The 19857-nt window shown below is 43.8% G+C and overlaps 1 protein-coding gene across 1 annotated transcript in view; it reads left to right on the plus strand.

Annotated features, from left to right (window-relative positions):
• The first annotated feature begins 1255 nt into the window (after positions 1–1255).
• The window catches only part of NDFIP2 (Nedd4 family interacting protein 2), a 61933-nt gene continuing 43331 nt past the window's right edge, over positions 1256–19857 (plus strand). The window contains exon 1 of the mRNA XM_004604015.3: positions 1256–1630. Within this exon, the coding sequence (XP_004604072.2) occupies positions 1271–1630 (360 nt within the window). The 5' untranslated portion in view covers positions 1256–1270. The remainder of the gene's footprint in view (positions 1631–19857) is intronic.

The raw sequence follows: 19857 nt of genomic DNA on the forward strand, positions 1-19857 counted from the left end.
ACACAAAACACAGCCGGGGGCCAGGGAGGGGAGGTAATATATAGGACTAAGGCGCTTGTCTCTTAAACTGCTGACCCCGGGGGGTCACTTGGGCAGAGCTAGGGACAGTCTCAGGCCACCGCAGGAGTCTTCTCCCCACCGCCAAAAAAAGGACAGCAGAGCCCAAACATGTGGGATCATCGTTGTCAGAGGGTAAAAATGATTAAAATGCACTTTAACTGCTCTTTCTTAATTCTCTTCTAGCCAAACAGAGCCTTTTATGAGATGCCCGGCTAAGCCGCGGCGTCAAACCGAGCTGCTCTTACGAGGCTGTGTCCCACAGCAATTCCTGGAGGTCGAAACCCTCGGGCGTCACTGAGGTCTGAGCATAAAGGTCTTACGTTATCGCCTGACTCTCGGACCCTTCCAGTAGTAACCTAAGGCTCTCAAAACCTCTTTTGCCCCCGCCTTGGGCGGAAGAGTTCCAGTTAAACTCTGTAAAAAAAAAAAAAATCTCTTACTACTAAAGAGTTACTACTAAAGCCCTCTTTCTCCCTCTTAGGCGGAGTTCTCGTTTTAAAAATCTTAAAAAAGGGGCTGGAGTGATAGCACAGCGGGTAGGGCGTTTGCCTTGCACTCGGCCAACCCGGGTTCGAATCCCAGCATCCCATATGGTCCCCTGAACACCGCCAGGAGTAATTCCTGAGTGCAGAGCCAGGAGTAACCCCTGTGCATCGCCAGGTGTGACCCAAAAAGCAAAAAAAAAAAAAAAAAAAAAAAAAAAATCTTAAAAAAATCTCTCCACTACCAAAGAGGGGAACGTCCCCCTCCCAAGCTAAAAAAAAAAAAAAAGAGGCGCCCCTCCCCGCCCCCTTCCCGGACTGTGGACTTGGCAGGCGGGTCTTGGCCACGGCCAGAGGGATGGCCCTGCACTGTCCTAGGCCAGGTGACTCATCCGAGGACGTGACAGGTAGATGGGTGACTGGTCCTCAGGTGTTCGCGGAATGCGTCCCCTCCCTCTGTGACCTTCGGCAGTTCGCTCGGACCGTGCAGCCGCCTGGGTCTGCGCGAAAGCCGGCAGAAAGCACCAATCAAGGCGTCATCTCTCTCTTTTTTCCGCCACCGCCTACTCTCGGGGAGGCCGACAGACCTGGACAGCTCCCGCGGTCGCGCCTGACTTTTTTCCATTTCCTTCCCAGCCGAAGAAACCCCCGCACCCGCAGCCCCCGACTACCGCCCCCCACTACACCCCACCCCCAGAAGCCAGACCCGACGCAGGCTCCCGGGGCGGATGGGCCGCCGGAGGACGCAGGGCGCATGCGCCTCTCCCTCGCGCATGCTCGGAGGCGCGTGCGGCGGCGCCCGGGCGCTTCCCCAGCCAGCCGCGGCGGACGCGGAGCTCTCGGCGGCGGCGGCGGCGGCGGCGGCGGCGGCGGGAGCGACAGGAAGTGAAGCGGCCCCGCCGGGCGACCGCGGCGGCAACAGCCCGGGCGGAAGGGGCGCTGCGGCCACGACGTCGTCGTTGTCGTCGTCGTCCGCCGGGGTGGCCGAGGGCGCCGAACGCCGCGGGGACTCGCCGGCTCCCAAGCCGGAGCCCGAGCCGGCCGGGATGGATCATCACCACCAGCCCGGGACTGGCCGCTACCAGGTGGTGAGTGCTGGAGGGCGCGGCGGGGGGCGGGCACCTCCCCTCTCCCGCGGCTTGCTGGGGGCGGGGGGCCCCGGGAATGCCCCCCGACGGTCCCCGCTCCCTCCGGGTACTCGCCCAGTAATCGGAGGGCTCGGCTGCAGTGCTCCTTTGGGGCGGGGTGTGTGTGTGGGGAGGGGGAGGCTTGCTCTCTGGGGGAACCTGTCTGCGAGTCCCCGTTGGGCTCAAGTGCTTCCCACCCGTGCTTGCGTTTGTTGGGTTGTTTGTTTTTGTTTTTGTTGGCTGGGCACTGTCCCCTCGCCTCCTCTCCCGACCCCCGCCGTCCTCCCCTCCCGGGCTCCGAACTCGCGCCGGAGTCCTCGAACCCCCCCCCCCCCCCGCCCCCCGCACCTGGTTGGTCTCCTGCGGGCCCGGGTGCGCTCACCTGCCGCCACGGGGGGGGGGCGGGGAGGTGGCTTTGGGGGGCGGGGGGGATGGTGCTCAAACTTGGGCAGCCGTGGGGAAGTGTCACCGTGCCAGCCTCGCGTCTCAGCTCCAAGTTTTTAACCTTGTCATTTTGTCCTTTTCCGCTTTCTTAGTAATCCGAGTGACTTTGTTTTTCCATAAGGCGTGTGTGTGTGTGTGTGTGTGTGTGTGTGTGGTGTGTGTGTTGGGGAAGGGGGAGGCAAGAGAGGAAGAACAGAAGTTTGACTCGATCCCGTGTTCATTGGGCTCGAAAAAAAAATACTTTTTTTTTTTTTAAATTAAAACCAGGCTGGTTCCAGTGCAACCTTTCTAAAGTGAGAAGTGTTCTTCTGCGTTGTCAGTGTCAGTTTTATCCGGATTTCAAACACCCCCCCCACACACCCCACCCATTTTAATGTTGATTTTGGTGATTGTTCCATGAGACAACCATACGGTGAATTTGTTTTTTTTTTTTTTTTTAAATAGACTATTTTGTGGTGCTTAGGTAGCCGGCAGTTGACTCAACGTTGAGGTGGTGGCTTGGGTTTAACCTCATTGCAGAGGAAGGAGGAGGTAGAAAACAATATGTAGCGCTGATGGTGCAATTAATAGTACCGTATGTGAAATTTTCTTGCCGGTTGTGGAGTGGAACTAGGTTACCAGAGTTCACCTTTCCGGATCTATTTGCACGTCTGAGACAAGCTTAATTGTAAACCTCCTAAGTGGATTTTGACAAATATGAAGGATAGGCACAGATTAGAGTCCAGTCTGTGTAATTTTGCATCTGCCTCAGATAAAAGACAGTGTACGTATTGCATTGTGGAAAATCTCCCTGTGATCCTCATCCGGAATTTTGTGGAAAAATTTTCAGTGTTTTTAAAATGGTTTGGAAAATATTGTTGCTGCCAGTGGGGAAGGCATTCTTCAAGTTGTCAGTGTATGTACTTTTGAAAGAGGCATTCTTATTTTCATGGGTGTTAGCAAAAATGAAATGCCGTAGGTAGATTTTGCACACTGTGACTATTGGTACTTGTTTTGTTTTTTTCAAATCTTTTTTCTTTCCTGCTCTTCTTTTTTCTTAGCGACATTAGTTGCTTTGAATTCTTTCTCTTTGGGGGTTTTGCTTACTAGAATCAATCATGTTCTCATACACAAATCACTGCTCAGAGCATCTTTAACTGATGTAACGGGGTCTTAAAGATAATTTAGCACATTTGCTTTTAGTAGTTATGAGATTTAAGTACTATTACCAAAAATTCCTAATGCCACGTTACTGAAATGTGATCTCTCAGGTTTAAGATGCATTCTTTATAACTTCCCCCCAAATAACTAGGCAGTATATAATCTTTCATTACCTTTTTTGTTTTCTTCAATGTTGCCCAAGTAGATTTTGAGTAGGAGGCATTTCTTCAAAGTAGAGGACAAAAGTCTTCTAACGATGGACTCCCTTTACAGTAGGAAATAGGGGCAGAGAGTTAGCTCAGCTGGTTGAGTACTTGCTTTTCATGCTGGAGGCCCTGGTTGAATTTCAGGCACTGCACAGTTCCTGGAACATTGCTAGGAGTGACCCCTGAGCGTCACTGGGTGTGCCAACAAAACAAAAAAAGGTATTACTTTGAGTAGTAGGTACTACTACCACTTTACTTACTTGTAAAGAATATTGAGAAATGTGGCCCTGTTACTGCAAAACTTATCTGTTTGGTATAACTTGGTTTTGTTGAGAATGGTTTGGTCAGTATCTTAGGTATACGCTAGAGATACAGCTGGATGCGTTTCTGCTGGACTTGTAAGCTAGAGACCTGTCTGTAACTCTGGTTTGTGTGATGAGTCCCTCTGTTTCCTGGATACCTTTAGCTCAGTTTGCTTGTTTGGTTTTGGGCCACACCCAGCAGCGCTGGGATGGGTGGGCTTGCCCCCTGCTGTGCTTCTTTGGGAGGTGAGGGTGGGGAATGGGGGTGGCGTTCAAGTGGGTGCTGGGGCGTGCAGGGCTGGTGATCCAACTTAAGAGTTCTAGCTGAAGCCTGCACTACTGCCCTTGGAACTCTGTCCTCTATCTCAGTTTTAATAAATGCTCTGGGATGATTAGTAAACTTGAACATTGAACTGCTGGGGTTGTTGTCTGTTAAGAGATGACGAAGTGAGGCCTAGGCAGGTATCCTTAGAGATGAACCGTGTGCCATGATAACTTGTTCTTTGCTAAGGAGTCAGAATGTAGCTCTTCATGGAGAAAAATGCACTTGCTCAGGACCTTCCTGTTAACCAGTGTGCAGTTTTCTGTGGAAACTGCCTTTTCCCCTTGTCCTCTCTTTATTGTTTAAAAGGTCAGTATTTGGTTAAGTAAAGCAAATAATAAGAATAATAGAGTTCCAGAAAGCTTTGATTGTTGAACTTCAGATTTCATGAAAAAGCCAAGTATGATACACAGTTTCATTGTGTGTGGGGAAAATCGATTTCCTCTGGTAGGAAGTGAGCTGTGTTGCCAGACTGTGAAGTCGTTAGCTCAGAGCTGGTAGACCACATCTGACTCTGATGGTCTCTGTTTAAGGGATTATCTGCCAATGCCCAGCCATCTGGTAAGATTTCAAAGACCTCAAATTGGCAGTGTTGATTGCAGCAGTAGTTTCCCAAACTGTATTCGGATTAATGGCAGTAGGTGTTCTTCTAAGATTTTTGACACTTTAGATATTGAAACATATTTGCATGTTAAATAAAACCATGAGAAATCCTGCAGTAAAGATAAGTGGTTTGTACTTGTTTCGTTTTTTCCTAAATATTCAGAGGATTAAAATATTTTTAAAAAGACTTATTTCCAGAATCTTAATTTTTCTTACAAATTGAACCAACTATTCTTACTATAAAGCTCTGAATACTTTGCAGAATTAGATTTGTACTTAAGTCAGCTGTGCTGGTGGTTGATTATAAATGGTGTGAAAAGCACAGGCTTTAAGGTCACCAGAATTTACACTGAGATTGTGGTGTTCCTGGTTTGAGAGAGCTTGGCTTTTTCAGAGTGTCCCTGTGGTGCTCGGGGCTTACAGTTGGCTCTGCTCTCAGGGATCATTTCTGGGCTCGGGATCATGTGATGGGTACCTGGGATCCAGCCCGGGTCAGCTGTGTACAAGGTCAGGGCGTTCCCTCTGTATGATAGTTTCACCCCTCCTAATATCTTGAAGCTTCTTCAATTTCTTAATCTTAGTATCTAACTCAGATAGTTGTCAGAACTATCTAAATGTAATGTAAAACATAGAGACTGGGGCATGATGAATGTTACTGTTACTAATATAAGGTAAATAAAATATAACATCAATGATTTGATTTTTAATTGAAAGGAAATAAAAATGAATAAAAATATGACTCAAAATAAAAAATCAGTATTGCATGTAGGCCTCTTGTTCTATTTGAACATCAACTACTTCAAGAATTGTGAAAAGTCTTAGGATTTGATTTTACCATAGTTACAAGTTAATCACTGATTCTGTTAATGTTTCATAGTTGCTGGCAGAAAACAGACAACTTCTAGGTCAGAAGCAAATGACATTGTTCCACAGCAAGCTGAAGGAAATGAACAGCGGTATATGTGTGGAAGTTTCCCTTGTAACCAGGGACCAAGGGCTCTGGGTCCAGTTGGAAACAGGTAGCTCCAGTGGATCCTACTTGAGGTGCTCAGGACCCGGGGTACAGCACAGTTAGAACTAGCAGCAAACAGTGCAGCAGGTAGTAAACAAGTTACATGACCTCTCTGGGGAGACTTGCTTACTGTTGTAATCTTGATGATTTTTGTTACTTAAGTGACTTAGAGCAGTCTTCTCAGTATCAGGAAATGGTTAAGTTTGTAGACCTTCGCACTCGAAAAATTTACATAGACATTCCAAGGCCTTGAGCACACTGTCATACCTAATAGTCCATGTCATGGCAGTTTTAGGTATACTTTACTTTCCATTTTAGAGAAGTGTTTGAGGAGCCAGAGAGAGTATGGAAGTTCAGGCGCTTGCCTTGTGTGTGTGGCTGACACATGAACCCATCAACAGCACGGAGGAGTGATCCCATAGCACAGAGCCAGAAGAAGTCCCTGAGTACCTTGGGATAGTCTCCAAACTCTGTCCCTCCCCGCCCCCTCTCACCCAGAAGTATTGCAGTCTTTCAACTTGTGTTGATTTCTAATTACTGTCTTCTTTCCTTACCCTGAACTTGATTACTTTGATCTTCACTTGTTTATTTCCACTTATCAGTAATCTTTATCTGGTTTATATTATTACCACACCTCTGTTACATCATTAAAGGTTGCTCATTCCTTAATCTAATGAATACTTCTCAGTTCTGGTCTTCCTTGCTCTGTTATTTTGACATGGAGCTTTCTTCTTGAGGCACCTCCTTTTTCTCTTTTTTTTTTTGTTTTTTGGGTCATACCCGGCTATGCACAGGGGTTATTCCTGGCTTTGCATTCACAAATTATTCCTGGCAGTGCTGGGAGGAACCATATGGGATGCTGGCAATCGAACCCACGTCAGCCATGTGCAAGGTAAACGCCCTACCCGCTGTACTATCGCTCCAGCCCCCGGCACCTCCTTATTCTTGATACAAAGAATAATTCGAATACTTCTTGACAGTTGTCTTTGTGGACTCATTTTAGGATTATTTCTTAAGTGTTGGTATTTTCTGTAACATGAACTAGCATAGTATCTACTTAACACTTGGTTTCTTCATCTAACTATTGTTTAGTCTGTTACTGCATTGCATAAGTCACACTGAAGGATTATAAATTTGAATTTTGTTTCTTTGTTCAGAAACATCAATGTTTCCTTACTTAGTTTCCCTTCCCTCCACAGTTAATATGAGAACTTTCAAAGGATAGAAAAGTTTCAAGTGAATCAATTATAGGGCATCCTCTTCAGTTTTTTGAAGTCTAGTTAGATTAATAATTTTTCAACTCTAATGTATTCTCTTTCCAGATTAGACATTTGTTTGTTTTCCTGTGAAGTTCTGTATACATCTTATTACTTATCTCAGAAAATCCTGTCTCTAAGTGTAAAAATTCCTAAGACTCTATAACTGGAAGAGAGAGGCATGGTGAACTTGTTACATCTGTCAAGGAGAAAAATTGAGAAAAATCCCAGAATTAGATATTCTGTTGTACCAGATTTTGTTTTGTGTATCTGCTCTCTAGACTGTTGCTTTTCTTCAAAGGTGCTCTGGAGTTCTCTGGATGTCTGATTTTTTTTTTTTTTTAAAGAAATATTTTATTGAACCACCGTGAAAACAAAAAAAATACAAAGCTTTCAGGTTTAAGTCACAGTCAAATACTGATTAAACCACCATCCTTTCACCAGTGCACCCGTTCCACCACCAAGAACCCCAATACACCCCCCTCCCACCCCACCCCCCATCTAAGTAGCTGATGATATTCCCATTATTCTCTCTATATATTGAGTACATTTCATATTTCCATACAGAACTCACTATTGTTGATTGGAAATTTTCCCCAACAATCAGGCCTGCTGAATAAGCATCATCTAATAAATTCTCTTCCTTGGTAAAGGTGAAAGGCGGTTTTGGGTTTCTAATATTTTAGCTCAGTTCACAGTCAAAATGCATGGCTGCAAGAATCTGCTCTGGTGCCAAAATGGGTTAGGAGACCTCAGGATCACAGTCAGTAGGCGGGAGGCTCTGCTTCTCGCGCCGCGGCTCTTGGTTCATCTCTGGGCGGAAGGCGCGCCGGGAACACCTCCCCTCCCAGGATCACCTACAGGCTACGTCACTAAAGAAAGTCCTACCTCCTGGTGGAGGGGTCTTAGAGGGTGGCTCTCACCGCGTGGCTGCTGCCGCTGCCGCCATTTTCGCTCAGAAAAATGGGGTGGAGAGGGAAAAAAATCCCTCCCCGGGCTGCACGAGGTTGTAGTTCAGTTCGCAGTCAAAATGCATGGCTGCAAGAATCTGCTCTGGTGCCAAAATGGGTTAGGAGACCTCAGGATCACAGTCAGTAGGCGGGAGGCTCTGCTTCTCGTGCCTCGGCTCTTGGTTCATCTCCTGGATGTCTGATTTTTACTTCATCTTTAAAGTAGATTTTAAACTCTTTATAGACAGTGATTGGGGAAGTGCACACTAAATGAGTCTTATAGCAAGTTTTCAAAACTTGAAGATTAGTAATTTTTCTTGCCAAGATAATTAGTATTTGAATAGTCCTCAGATTAAGAGTTTTATGTTTTCAGTCATAGTAAGTGTGTTATTGACTTACCTGAATGCAGCTGTTTTAAACAGTATATAAGTGAATGAATACTTGAGTGCCTTTTCATTTTTCTTTTTTTGTTTTTGCACTGGGGTTGAACTCAGGCCTCATGCATAGCCACATCTTTGGCCTTGAAGCAGATCAGAATATTATATGCTTCCTGTTAATCACTTAGGCATGTTTTAGCAGCTCATGTTATAGTATTGGTGTGGTGTATTTTTGCAGTGACAAGTTAATGCTTTGGAAATTATATTGAAAATACCATATCATTGATAATTTATTTATATATTGGGTATCTATCATTATGTTTATTCTTTTTTTTTTTTTTTTTTTTTTTTTGCTTTTTTGGGTCACACCCAGCGATGCTCAGGGGTTACTCCTGGCTTTGCACTCAGGAATTACTCCTGGCAGTGCTTGGGGGACCATATGGGATGCCGGGGATCGAACCCGGGTCGGCCGCGTGCAAGGCAAACGCCCTACCCGCTGTGCTATCGCTCCGGCCCCAACATTATGTTTATTCTTAAGGTATGGGAATACTGTTTAGACATTATGAAATAAAGGTCACCTAAGATTTATTCAATATATGTAATAATTTCTGGAGTATCTTTTCATGTCAGATTTCTGCTTTAGGTGAACAAGACACGTTCTTGTATGAAGGTTCAAATTTTGGTGGGGGATATCAGGCAAATAAGTAAGCATAGTTTCAGATCAGAATAGGTGTTTTTCTTTTGGGTTTTGGGCCACACCCGTGGTCTTCAAGGTTTAATCCTGGCTCTGTGCTCAGGGATCACATCTGGCGGGGGGTCATCACTGTCACTGTCATCCCGTTGCTCATCGATTTGTTCGAGCGGGCACCAGTAACATCTCTCATTGTGAGAGTTATTGTTACTGTTTTTGGCATATCCAATATACCACGGGTAGCTTGCCAGGCTCTGCCGTGCGGGTGCGATACTCTCAGTAGCTTGCCGGGCTCTCTGAGAGGGGCGGAGGAATCGAATACTGGTCGGCAGCATGAAAGGCGAATGCCCTACCCCTGTGCTATCGCTCCAGCCTCTGTGGCGGGGGTCATACTGAGTATTAATCCTGGGTTAGCTGTGTACAAGGCAAGCGCCCTGCCCGCTGTACTCTAGCTCTGGCATCAGTGCCATTGCTTTGAAGACACAAAGCAGGTCTTGTCAGTAATAAAATAGCAATAATCCGCCTGGATTATTGAGGCTGCAAGTTTGATCCTTGGCACTGCCTCACATTGCTAAGTGGAATTTTTGGCACTGCAGTTGTGATTCCTGGCACCACTAGAAGTACATGTGACCCTTGGTGCATCATTACCAAGTGTGTGAGCACTGCAAATCAAATGTGATCCCCAGACACCATAATATAAGACCAGCAACAGAAGGAAGGTCAGGAAAAGTAAAAAGATAAGATACAGTGTCTTAACCTGGGAGTAGCACTGTTGTCCTATTGTTCATCAATTTGCTCGAGCGGGCACCAGTAACGTCTCCATTGTGAGATGTGTTGTTACTGTTTTTGGTATATTGAATACGCCACAGGTAGCTTGCCAGGCTCTGCCTTGTGGGCGGGATACTCTTGGTAGCTTGCCGGTCTCTCTGAGAGAGACGGAGGAATTGAACCTAAGTTGGCCGCGTCCAAGGCTAATGGCCTATCTGCTGTGCTGGCACTCCAGTCCAACCTGGGAGTAGAATGTAAAAATAATACAATGTGATAAATCTGATTTCATATAGTTGCATATGAGAAAAATGAGACATAGAAAGGTTGAGTGATTGGCCTAGCTGTACAAGATCTGTTATTCGTATCTTGATGTAGTTTCACATTGGTTTACAACCCACTACTCTAAACACATGCATTTTTCGAGGGGGCACAATGGGCAGTGCTTGGGACTGCTTCCTGCTCTCGGCTTGCTCTTGGTGGTGCTCAAGGAGACAGATAATCGGGATTGAATCCTGGCCTCCTACTTGTACTTACCTTGTTGAACTATCTTTCCAGCTCCAAATACACGTATTTGATTTGATTATTTCTCAAGATTCTGTTTGTTGAGTCTTCTGTTCAGTGAGATATTAGCAGAGGCTACAGCTTTTTGAAGTTTGATTGGGTTAGAATATTCAAGATGGTACATTCACTTGGCTAGCACTTACTTAGTACTGATTATTGACAAAAAGCTTGCGTAAGGCTGTTTGCATAGTCTCTCTCATGTCCTTTCAGTATATGTGCTCTTGATATTGATATCTCATAGTCTAGTAGAAAGATAGATGATGCTATTTCTCATAAGGGTTCAGAGGTCCAGAATATAATTTTTGCTTCATTTTGTTGGCAAAGCAGTCATAAATGAGGCAAGCTCAGATTCAAAGGGAGAGGAAATTGATTCCTTCTCTCTGTGAGGGAGAGGTACATACAGACAGAGGAAGCAAGTTGATGCTGAGCAGTTTGCGTTCTTAGTCTATTGGATTTAGGATCATCAGAGAACATCCTTTACTCTGAGGATGTCCCATTCTTGCGGAGACTTGACTGAAATAGTCTGATGAGTATTTCAGGTACGGTAATGGCCCGGGGTGGAAATAAGTGTGTTGGGTTAAGAAATAGAAATCTGGGGCTGGAGAGTTGGTACAGTGGGCAGGGCGCTTGCCTTATTGTGGCTGACCTGAGTTCCATCCTTGGCACCCATATGGTGTCTTGAGCACTGCCAGGAGTCAGAGGTAGGAGTAACCCCTGAGCATTGCTGGGTGTGCGTGCCTCGCACTGCCATTCCAAAGGGGGAGACATCAGTAAAGCAAGATGGAGGGGAGTAGGATAATAGAAGAAAACAGCTTCATGTTGTGTTTTTTAGAAGAGTAGTTCATAACTGCAGTAGATAATTTTTGTTTCATGGAAACAGCCAAGTCTGTTTTGAGGGACTCAGTGTCAAATGAAAGTTGCGGGGCCCTGGCTGGCCGGTCACTCTCCACTCCTGCAGTCTACTGTTTGGACCCATAGCAAGACAGGTCACTCCTAAGGACTTGCAGCCTCCGTGGGTGTAGGAATGTGCCACCTGAATTGGCAGGAGGTAGAGGCCTTGCTGGTTTTCCTGTGAGAAGTGTCATGGGGATGCCAGTCTCCTGGGCTGGCTTAACCGTGCCCTGTTCTTAATCATGGGGTGAGAACGGGGGAGGTTAAGCTGAGCCAGGGCACCTCAGTTGACTCAAAACCCATCCTGAGGAGGCAGACTGCTTATGAGCTTAGTTTCCAAACCTTTGCCCCTCCCGAATCCACCTACACTCAAACCCAGAGGTAAAACTTTTAGGGGTTTCAAGATGATTACCACAGAGTGTTGCACCCATCCAACGTGAATCTTCCTCAGGTGAACTACCATTAGACTGATTCATGTCACACACTCACAGGGACTCTGAAGACAGGCGGAAATCTTACTGTGAGGATTCGGTTTTCACTGCATAATCATTGCAAATTTTATGGCAGTTATTTTTTCTTTCCTCCAAAAAAAGTAGGGTGCTAGCATTATGTAAAGCTTTTTAAAAATTGGGCTAGTATTAAAAACCCAGCACGGCAGTTATGCAGCAGCATTGGTTATGCGGTAGAATGCTGTAGTGGTGGTACCATGGCTCAGCAAACTTTTTGTATGACAGGCCAGACATATTTTAGGCTTTGCAAGTCATATAATCTCTGTTACAAATACTGAGCTGTGTTGCAGAGTTTATGTGCTACCAGTATGTGAACGAGTGATGTCATTTCTTCCAATGAAACTTATTTGCAGAAACTCAGACAGTGGGCACGGTTTGGCTCTTGTAGTCTGCCTTCCTTGATGTAGGTAATAATGGAAATGTGTCTCACATGGGCCTGATATTAGGGTCTGCTGCAGGGTGCTTCTGTGAAATTATTTTTTATCACTCAATTTTGAACTAGGCTTATGGGTGTGGCAGAGTTGTTCTACATCATTTATCTGTGCCCAGCAACCTGTAGGCACCTATTCTGTTCCTGGAATTGAGGTGGATGTGAATGGCTAGTAGCATACAGCAGTGTTTCTCAGCGGGGGGGCCTTCTCAGTTCCTGGGGGCCCCCTGGGAAGTAAATAGAGTAAATGGGGCCTGTGGCACATGACTTGGGGGCCAAGTGATGGGATAGGGGCACCCTGGAAGAAAACAAGGTTGAAAAAGAGTGTTTTCCAACTGTGTATTTGGCCACGTGGAAAAGACGAGTTTTTCCTGTCGGGCCGGATTGCCATTCTGCTTCACTGGCTAGTATTGAGGCGGCTCTCAGCACCCTGCTCACGGTGGCTGCAGCTCTGGCACGCTCCTCTGTATCCTCATCCCCTGGGGTTTGATTTGGTTTTGGTTTTTAGATCTTTAATGTTTATCACCAATTGCCACTTCAAATATTTTTCTTACTAATGTCCACCACTTTGTTTACCTCTACCTCTCCCCCCATGGCGAGCTTCTTGGAGATGGAGTTTTGTCTGTTTGACTCATTGCTGCGTCTTTCAGTACCGGCACATGGGAGCTGCTTAGGAAGTATGTGATGACAAACGAACGAGGGCTGGAGGATGGTACAGGGGATAAGGCGCCTGCCTTGCACGCAGTCTACCCCGGGTCAGTCCCTGGTACTGGTTGTATGATCCCCTGAGCACCATCAGGTGTGTACCCTGCCAAGTAAGATAAAAAGTGATAGGATTATTATTTACCAAAAATCACTTTAAGAAAAGAATGAAGGAATGATGCTACCTCAAGACCAGTTTTATATTCTCAAAACCTCGTTATTTTATTTTAATTTTATCTCTTTCTATTTACTGAGATGGCCTGAGATTTATTTTTGGGCTACAACCAGCTGTGGTGGTGCCAGTAATAGAACCCAGGTTTGCTGTGTGCAAGGCAAGTGACCTACTTGCCATACTATCTCTAGTCACGATTGAAGTTTAACTGGGTTAATTTTTCTTTTCCCTGTGCAGTGCCAGGGATTGCACTCAGTGCCTCTCATTTCAGTGCAGGTGCTCTCCTGCTACACCCCTGCCTTAGTGCTGTGTTCCTCCCCCTCCCCCCAACCCGTATTGCTTAGTCTGTTTGTCGTTATCTTATTTATGACTGGTTTTCTCTCTCGAGTTGTTTGGTAAATGACCCAAATATCCATTTTGATTTTCTGTTTGCTTTTGGGTTATACATGGTGATTCTTAGATTTCTCTCAGCTTAGTCCTCACAGGTTTTACTATATGGTGCGCAGCGGTACACGTGATGTAGGACATCAGACCCAGGGTTTCTGAATGCAAAATGTGCGCTTGGGCTCATTGTGCTATCTCCCTGGTCATCCCCCTCCCCCAAATATTGAGTGCTTAGTAATTTTTTAAAATTCTTTCGTTAGTATCTAAAACACGGATTGTATGTAGTAATATATTATAGTCTGTGTCTGTAGACTTGACTTGAGTTTAAGTGACTACATTCTGTTGACATTTATTAAGTTCGGATTTGCTGATCTGATCATTGTAATTACAGCTATCCTGCCTACCACGTGATTGTAAATCATCCTTTGTGTATGTTTTCATGACACATTATGGTTTCTAAATGATCAAACCAAAAGTTTTATCATTTAGCTGGAATTAAGGTGTGGGTGAAATGGAAATGCATGCCAAGTGCAAGTTGGGAAATGTCTCAGTAATCTCTAGGATTTACTGTCAGAGTATTTCAAGGTTTTGACTTGTTTACTTTCAAGATTTGTTTGAACTTGAACAATTTAATATTTTACAAGTTCAGAAATGTTCTGTAGTTTAGGTTGTCTATTTTTCTCCAGAATCACCCATCCTATTATTGTAAAGAAATTGTACTATTAGGACAAAGGTATTTGAGAATAAGGAACTGAACTGGAATTTACTATGCAAAGTAATCTTTCAATAACTGGTTTTAACTACTTTATTAATTTTGAGTCTGATGGCCTATAAAATGAAACTCAGTAGTGAAAGTTTTTATGGAAGAGTTACTTTCACATTTTTCAGAAATGAAAATTTTCATTTTTAATCATTATCTTGTGTGTTTTTCTCAAAAATGAGGAGAAGGGCTTTGAAATAACCACTTGAGACCCATTTAAGTATTTTGGTACTAGAAGCCTCTTCATACCTCACCCTTACTTTGTTAGTGCATTTGGCAATTGTGCTGCATTATTATTATTATTATTATTATTATTATTATTTTGCTTTTTGGGTCACACCCAGTGATGCTCAGGGGTCACTCCTGGCTCTGCACTCAGGAATTATCCTTGGCCGTGCTCAGGGGACCATATGGGATGCTGGGAATCGAACCTGGGTCTGCCTCGTGCAAGGCAAACGCAATTGGGCTGTATTTTGAATTGCAGTGCCTTTGTTTTCTTGCCCACCTCTCTCCAAACACCAGTCTCACCCATGCTCGATCGCTTGCTTGCTCTCTCTCTCTCTTTTTTTTTTTTGCTTAATAGGCAATAGCATATGTGTCCTTCCCACCGTTTTTTTCTTAATTCCTTCCAGAAATAATTTGCTTTTATTTATGTCTGTTCAGATGTTATCTCTGGAAAATCTTTAATCCTCTGCATTTCCACCTCTATTTTTTCACTTTTCACTGAAGTTCTTTTAACATTGGACACGTCACCTTGTCCTTATCCAAGGACTTATCCACATAGTCCTTATCCAAAAGCTGTATTTCCTCATAACATTGTAAATGCAATGGAAACTAGGGCTTAGATAGATCTTGCCAATAACAGTTCAGTGTGTATCATAGGTACATAATACTAAAATACAATTGGTTAGATAACCAGTGAATGCTTTTTTTTTGGGGGGGGGCCGAGAGGTCTATACCGGTTAAGGGCTTGTGGGGTCCCATCCTGTCCAGCAGGGAGGACCCCTTGTGGGGCTGAGGAGGGGACACCGAATGAATAGACACAGAGCCAGAAAGCAAGAAGGAAGAAGAGAGAGTTTATTCTACTGGCAGTTACAATACTTATACCTCTCTGCTGGGAGGAAATGGTGTCTGGACCCACATACAAATGCAGATTGACAGTCCTTTTGTTACAGGCATAGGCTATTGAGAAACAAATGGCGACCATAGTGGCAACCTTGCTACAAGCCTCTGTTTGATCAGAAGAGCCAGGCTGTCTGACTAGGAGATAAGAGCCAGACTTGTAAAGCGGCTCCCTACAAGGGCTTACTCCTGCCTTTGTCCTAAGGAATCACTCTTTGCCGACTGGGGTTCCACATGGGGTAGTTTGAACCTGGGTTGGCCATGTGCAAGCAATCACCTTCCCTGCTGTACTATTGCTCTGGCCCCTAAATAAATGAATGCCTTTCTGAATTGCTTCTTTTTTTTTTTTTTTTTTTTGCTTTTTGGGTCACACCCAGCGATACTCAGGGGTTACTCCTGGCTTTGCACTCAGGAATTGCTCCTGGCAGTGCTTAGGGGACCATATGGGATGCCGGGGATCGAACCCGGGTCGGCTGCGTGCAAGGCAAACACCCTACCGCTGTGCTATCGCTCCGGCCCCCTGAATTGTTTCTTAATGTATACAAGGTTACTGTGTGTTGTCTTTTACATATAAGGTCAAAGTTTTCCAGTTTATGTAAAAGTAATAATTTGTTGCCTCATCTGTAGCAATGTTAATACATCCCGCATACATAATTAGGTTATGCAGGGTTGCATTTACAGTGTAGCTGATGAATCAGTTTGGATGAATTCTGGTATTTCAACAAATTTTTTTTTCTGATGGTGGTTGCAAGATAGTTTTGGTTATTTGGTCTGCCTTTGGAGAGAAGGAAAATAAACTGCTTCTGGATATTTTGGAGGTAGTGATCATTTTCTTTATCCATTTCTTTGTATATATTTTCTTTTTTTTTTGGTCTTTTGTTTATATTTTCTTTCTTTTTTGTTCTTTGAGGTTTTTTTTTGGGGGGGGGCGGGGCGTGGGATACACCTAGCTCCGCTCAAGACTTACTCTTTACTCTTGGCTCTGTGTTCAAACAAGAGTCACCCCTGGTGGGGCTTAGGGGACCAGATGGGGTGACAGGCGTTGACCCTGTGTTGGCTGTGTGCAAGGCAAGCTCCCTACCTCCTGAAATACCTTTGCAGCCCCTTTGTGTTTTGTTTCCCCAAGGAGAGCTGCTCAGTATTATGTAGCAAAATTCAGAGGACACAGTTTATTTCATTACTTTAAACATACTCCTTACCTGTTGCTTTGGTTTTTGAAGACATTCTTGCCTGTGTCCTCCTGTTCTACCTGTGCTTTGTTCTCTGGACTTCATGCAAAGTAGTCACATGAAACTTGCTTTCATCGCTTGCTTTTGTTGAGTTCTTCATTCTTGAATTCAAGTCTTTTTTGGTGTGCCTTCTTAGTTTAGTGGAATCTGTTTCCGCTGGCTTCCTGAGAAAAAGTGCTTGTGTAGTTAAGATGAAATCTGTTGTCATTTATGTTTTAGTTTGTTGCCATTTTAGTGTGTGGAGGATCTGTGGTGATAATCCTTTATTACTAAATTGGGGCTTATGCTCACTGAGTTTTTCCCTTGAGTAGTCTGTGTTTTTTGTTAATTTTGCTGATCTTTTCAAGAAACCAGTTTTGGTTTTATTAAATTTTATTAAATGTCTAAGCTGTTTTAGTAATTTCTGCATTTTTTCCTTATTTAGTTTCCTTCCTTTTGTAGTCTACTTTTTATTTTCCAGCTCCTAATGGTGTATTTGGGTCATTGATCCCAAACTCCCCCCGCCCCCCATAAGTATTAAATGTTTTCTGCTAACGGTGCTTTTGCTCTGACCTTCAAATTTTGATGTGTGGTATTTTTGTTACGCAGTTTTGATGGTTTCTGATTTCTCACTTAAGTTATACATGATTTAGAAGTATGTTTAATTCTTATTGGCCTTATCCTAGATTCCTAGATGTTAAAACGATGTAATTCTTTCCAACCGACAGTGATATTCCATTTGAATTTATTGAGATTTATTTTATAGTTCCACTTCATATCTTGTTGATGTATTATGTATATTTGAACAGAATGTATACTACTTTATTGCATATATTTTTGGTGGGTCACACTAGTGGTTCACAGGACTTACACTTGGCTCTGCACTCAGAGATCACTCCTGGTGTGCTCTGGGATTTTATGTGGTATTGGGAATCCAATTTGGGTCAACCTCACTCACTGTTCTGTCTTTCTGGCCCCATACATATTTACATTTTTAAGATATCTTACAGGCTTCAAGGCCCTATAAGATATCTTAAAGGCTCCAAGGTGCTCTGCTCATTCATTCATTTTTTAATAGACAATTTTATCAAGGTTCACTGATTTTTTTCTGTTACCTTCACTGTGCTATGGAGTTCATTCAGTGAATTTTTTGTTTCATGTTTATAATTTTTCCATTCTGAAGTTTTTATTTGGTACTTCTTGTTATTTGTTTCCTCTTTACCTACTGAAATCACCCTGTCTTTCCATTGATGTCAGGACCTTTTTTTTTTCTAAACATTCTAGAACATAGTTGTAACAGCTGCTTTAAAATCCTTGTATCTCTAATCTTAATCTTCTTGCCGTTGACATCAAGTTATTGCCTGTTCTCTTATGACCTCTCTCCCCAATTTTCTAGTAATTTTAGATTTTACCCTAGGTCGTCTTTGATTATTTTGTTGTGGAGCTCTGGAGAACATGAATATTTTGTTTAGAGGTAGTCAGCTCAGTTGTAGCTTTTAAGTGCTGTTGCATTGTCTGTTGCTGTGGTCCCATCTCAGCTTAATTCTTTTGGTCTGGGCTAATATATTTGGGGTCCAATCTCTGGAATTGTGGCCTGAAGTTTAGTTCTCCCTTCCCCTCCCCCTCCTCTCTTTTGCAGTGCCAGAGATCAAACTCACGACTCATACAGGCAAAGCATGGCACTCTACCTCTGAGCTTCACCCCTGCCTGGCCTCTTTTCCTCGACTGCCTGTGCCCTGTTACATGCTTTCTCTTGCTCCATGGCAGGATTTCTGTTGTGTTTAAGCAGCCCAAGCCACAATGCCTTCCAGCCGAGGTTCTGACTCTGAACAAAGCTGAACAACAGAAAGAAATGAAAGAGAAGGACACTTTTGTGCAGGTTGCTTCTCTAGGTTTTAACTTCCTGCTACATCCTTGTTTTCTTTAATGTGGTGTTTTTATAACTTGTCCCATGTTTATAGTTGTTCTCATCAAGACAAATTGGCCTTTTGAGGACCTACATTACTATGCTGATTCTAGGGCCAACTGTAGATTTCTGGAGACTTTTTTTTTTACTGCCCACATTAACTTGTTCCTAGTATTTACCCCCCCCCCCCCCCCCGCCTCCTTAAATCTTAGATTTTTTTTCTTTAAATTTCTTCTCTCCCTAATTATATTTTATAAGCTGGGTTTGTGTGTTCTTGACTTGTTGATGGTATACTTTAATGTTGTGTCACTTCCTGTTGAGTCAGTCTTTTCGGTAGCATTGTCATTTAGTTCAGAAGCCATGGTGAGTTTAAACTAGTGAGTTTAGGCAAGGAGAATATTGATTCGGACCAGGATGGTGGCTTTGAAGAGAAGTAGATGGACTAAAATATGTGTGTTTTGTGTGTGCATGTAGGAGTGTGTGTGTGTTTACTAAAATCAGCACTGCAGGTGCTCATGAAGGCACTTTGTGAGAGGTGGTTAGTTGCTACCTGTGAATTATAATTGGTGGCATATTGCAATAGAACCTGATTTTAGAGACAGTAAAATCTGGGTCTGACCTAAGCTTTACCTATAACTGGACATATCAGTTCTGCTGAAAATTGATTCCAACATCTGTAAAAGGGTGACATTTCAGGTTCGCTGTTGTCAGAACTGAAATAGATTAAATATGTAATATGCTTTTGTTTTCTATAATTAATTCTTATTAGGTCTTTACAATGCCAGATAGTATTCCAGTTTACATTTTTGAAACTTAAAAAAAAGTGCTATTAGAAAATAAAGATCAGGTCCAGGTAAGTCACAGAGTTAATAAATGCCGGATTTTAATCTAGAGACTTTGATCTAATCCCTCTCCCTTATTTTAAAAGTGAATTAATTTATTGAGAGAAACATGAGTGTGGGAGAGAGAGGGGGTCTGAAAAAAGATCACAGTGTCTCCAGAGCGAAGGATGCTGTGAACACATCTCAGATGGAGATGCCAACCAGTCCCCGGGATAGAGTAGCACTGTAGCACTGTTGTCCCGTTGTTCATCAATTAGCTGAGAGGCCACCAGTAATGTCTCCATTGTGAGACTTGTTGTTACTGTTTTTGGCATATCGAATATGCCACGGGTAGCTTGCCAGGCTCTGCCGTGCAGGCGGGATACTCTTGGTAGCTTGCCGGGCTCTCCGAGAGGGACGGAGGAATCGAACCCGGATCAGCCGCGTGCAAGGCAAATGCCCTTACCCACTGTACCAGAAAATAAAAGGAAGACATTCCCCATCTGGGTTTGTGTGGGGGCCAGCATCTAAGGCTGAGAATGCCTCCAATGTCTATGTGTTCTTCACTGGTATGTTTCCTTTTCTTATCCATTGAGACAAATTAAGGATAGATTTCGAATTATTTGAGCCAGTAATTTGTTCATTTTGTTA

The sequence above is a fragment of the Sorex araneus genome, chromosome 1 (assembly GCF_027595985.1).
Source record: "Sorex araneus isolate mSorAra2 chromosome 1, mSorAra2.pri, whole genome shotgun sequence".
NCBI classification, from domain to species: domain Eukaryota; kingdom Metazoa; phylum Chordata; class Mammalia; order Eulipotyphla; family Soricidae; genus Sorex; species Sorex araneus.